The sequence below is a fragment of the Thalia democratica genome, chromosome 1, assembly GCF_965202585.1.
Source record: "Thalia democratica chromosome 1, ktThaDemo2.hap1.1, whole genome shotgun sequence".
Classification (NCBI taxonomy): Eukaryota; Metazoa; Chordata; class Thaliacea; order Salpida; family Salpidae; genus Thalia; species Thalia democratica.
Window position 1 is genome coordinate 53179389 of NC_139165.1, and position 3532 is coordinate 53182920.

At 24.9% G+C, this 3532-nt stretch overlaps 1 protein-coding gene across 1 annotated transcript; it reads right to left on the reverse strand.

The window, feature by feature from the left end:
• Positions 1-2034: 2034 nt before the first annotated feature.
• On the reverse strand, positions 2035-3238 carry LOC145848044 (uncharacterized). Its single transcript, XM_082953804.1, has 2 exons — positions 2988-3238; positions 2035-2683 (listed from the first exon to the last, which is right to left on the reverse strand). The coding sequence occupies exons 1-2, from the start codon at positions 3220-3222 to the stop codon at positions 2199-2201; spliced, it is 720 nt and encodes a 239-aa protein (XP_082809930.1). The 5' UTR covers positions 3223-3238; the 3' UTR covers positions 2035-2198.
• Positions 3239-3532: the final 294 nt, after the last annotated feature.

The following is a 3532-nucleotide window of genomic DNA, read 5'->3' on the forward strand; positions in this document are numbered from 1 at the left end:
AACTAAGTCGATCATGTGAATTGCAAATGTAAGTAATAATTTGTTTTTATTTTATTTAAGCTGTTAAAGATTTTTTAAAGCTTATAAATTTTTTAATTTATTATAAATCTAATTTTAGAAAGTAAACTTTTATTTGTTATAGTGTTATATTAGGTCTGTTAAATTCGTACATAATTTCTTCCTAAAGTTCTGTTAATTTTTATTTCAAAGTAAAATGTTTTCGGCTTGTTGAAAATTCAATTTAAATTTTTTTTAAGTTATAAACGCCTTAAAAAAAACTAATACGTTCTTATCATTATTTAGTTGATCTTTTTTACTTGTTGGAAAAAACGGCATTACCTATTTATTCACTTTGTTTTAACAATAAGTTTAAAATTTCTGCCATTTTAAAGTAGAGTTTTAAAAAAAGTTTCAAATAAGTGTTAAGAAATGTCATGTTTTCAACTTTTAGCTTTATTTGTTTACTATTACTCAAAAAACACAAAGTTACAGAATTTACAATCGTTCTTAAATCAATTTTTTGGTGTAGTTTAAATACTCAGAAAAATTCACCCACTTTTTTGTCAAGGTTTAGATGATCAATAATTAATATCAAAAATAACTGTTTAGTACTATTTTGAAGCAAGACATTATGAAGCAATATTATAGATATCAATAAAAGGTAAAATTATAGTTTTTTTTGTGCAATAGATTTTGTCTGGTAGTTTTTTTGATTTTTTTTTTTAAAGAGTGTCTAGAAAGTCAAGCTTCTAGTGTAATTAGAGCTTAAAACTAAGTTTATAAATTCTGTCTACAGCAAAAGTTATACTACTTGACGTAAGGTGATTTAAAGGGATTTCCTTAGAATGAATTTTGATATCTTTTAACATATAAAGTCAAAGAAAAACAAAAAGCTTTAAAATACTACTTTTATTATCAAAATGTATTTTAAAGTTTTTTCAATGAGTTTTAGTTAGTAAACTTATGAAAAAAATGCAGTGTTTTTGCAATTTAAATTGTTTATTACTTTCTCTTTTTGCCTTATTACCTTAATAAACTTTCAATGATTATGATAAATGTCCCAAAGTTATTTTTAAAATCTAAAGATAAGCAGATTTAATTATTTTCAGTAATACGGAAAGAATTTTTTTGGACGGTTTTAGCAAACATTATTCTAAATCAAAAAAATCTTTTAAAACTTATCTTTTTGATTTAAATTAATAACCAAGTTTTGAGAAAAAGGTTAGCACAAATAAATTTTAGAGACATACTACTTAATTTCTTATATCGTTAGTCTAAGATTTTTATATGTTATAAAAACTTAATAGATATAATAGTATGATATATTATTATTTAGTTCTTGGTAAGATATATAAGTATTGAGTTTTTCCGAAATACATTGCCTACTTTCACTTAAGCTCGGTTTGATAACCTAAATATTTTTTTTCTTAAATATTTTATTAGGTAGTCTAGTTTAAAAATTTATTAACAATTAAAGTTTTAAGCCTTATAACTCATACTAAAAATAAAACTTAAGAAAAGAATTTTATGACTGTATGAAAATTTTGAGTAATTTAAATAAATATGTTGACGTAATTAATTTACTAAGATGAAATAATAAAAAGTTTATTTTGAGTTGAACGTAAGTAAATATTTAGGATAAATATATACAAAAAACTTATCTAAACAAATTGTACACTTTCTAATATATTTTTTTAAGTCATTTTGTTTTTTGTTAAAATAAAAGGCATTTATAAATAGATGCGAGTTTTTTATTGTTTAAACTATGCTTTTCTAAAACAAAATTGAAAAGTTGCTTTAGCACTAACTTACTAAGTAGTTTTTAGGTTTTAGTTTATATTACACTTTTAGTTACAAACTTATAATTTATTAGCAAAATTAAAACTATTAAAAACAATTAGAAATTCTTTAACAACATACCAAAAAATGCACAAAACAGCTAAAGTAATAAAAATTTGTCTAGAACAGTTAACTAGAAAAACTTTTTCTATGTGTCATACTTTTTGATTGAAAAATAAAAATAAACAAGTTTTAAAGTGGTTTTAAAATGTTTAGAATTTAATAAAACCCTTTTGTTCACAATATATCCAAATAATAAACATAAGGTCTGATCACTTTCCAAAAAATATGCACATAAAAACAACACTACATTTTCCTTTCGTAATGAAAAAGTTCAACACTGCCGCAAGCTTTCTGTTTTACAAAAATTCCAAATGGAATTTTACTGGCATATTTGCTTCATCGCCATTTGTTACCTTTTCTATCATTTTTCTTACATGATATATTTTTCTTACATGGGTGAAATCGAACTTTCCGTATTTAGAACGAGCAGTCTGCTGTTCGCCAGCCCTTAAAACTTTGAAAGCGCCAGCTTTGTTTACTGTAACAAAGTAAGTGACACCTTTGATCTCAGTCGCTAAGTAAAAATCACAAGTTTGTGTTTTAATGCAACTAAAACCGAATTTTTGCTTACTAGAACTTTCAACGGGAATTAAGAACAACAAATGGTATTGTTTTTCTTTCTTGCTTGGTTCTTTAAAAACTAATTCTACATCGTTTCCATGCTTGTACACCTGAAGAGTGTTAAGAGTTGACTTAAGGGTGTTGTTAGATTCACAACCTTTTTCGTTCAGTGTTGACAACCTGAAAGGCTTGTACGCTCCGACAAAAGTCAGGAATTTCACTGTTAAATGGGTATAATAAATAATAAGTTTTTATTGGTAGAAGTTTATTTAGATAATTACACTTAAAATATCATATTTTTAAAAATATGCTTATAAATTAACTTAAGTTCACAGTTCACATTATTTTTATTTCAACACTATAACTAAAAAACTTTACCTATATTTAAGCAATACCTTATCGGTTAGTTATTTAAACTAGCTTCATTACTTTTACCTTAAAAAAATTTTCACCAACAAACGTTACCGTAAAACAAAACCTTAAACCTGTTTTTTTTTAAATTAAAATAAGATTAAAAAAATCACTTTTTTGACAGTTGTTTTCAGGGCTCAGTCTTTTTGTGCTTACTACTTGCATCATTCCCGCAATGGTTTCTCCCATTAGGCGATATGTTTGGTCTCCTGACTTTGCTGCTAGACCACTAAACAGTAAATTTCGGCCACGGTGCTTTAAGTGCTTCACCGAATGTGCTTGAACATCATGAAACTGCACGACGCAAAATAATACCAAAAATAAACAAGCCACTTTATTAGAGGGCATTTTGAAATTCACTACTTAAATCTGAAAAAAACTCTAAGTTCTATCAACAAAAAAAGTAATAATATTTAATCAAAAAGACTGTATCCATTATATTCAACATATATTTAAGACTCATAGTATTATTTTAAACCTTGTAGCTTAAATATGTTTTTCTTAAAATGCTTATTTTAGAAAAAAAGAATCTGTCTCGTTTTCTTTTTTTTTTCATTACTTAAATTCTCATTTACATCAAGTTATCATACTTACTTTTGACTGATGAAAAAGTAAAAAATATATATTGTAGTAAAAACATTAACTTGCAAAGTTATTT

Excerpts from the sequence above, each read along its gene's own strand:
- LOC145848044 (XM_082953804.1), bottom strand. The coding sequence starts at position 3,222 with ATGCCCTCTAATAAAGTGGCTTGTTTATTTTTGGTATTATTTTGCGTC. Across the intron at positions 2,684-2,987 it reads TGAAAACAACTGTCAAAAAA|TGAAATTCCTGACTTTTGTC; the intron begins GTGATTTTTTTA and ends CCCATTTAACAG.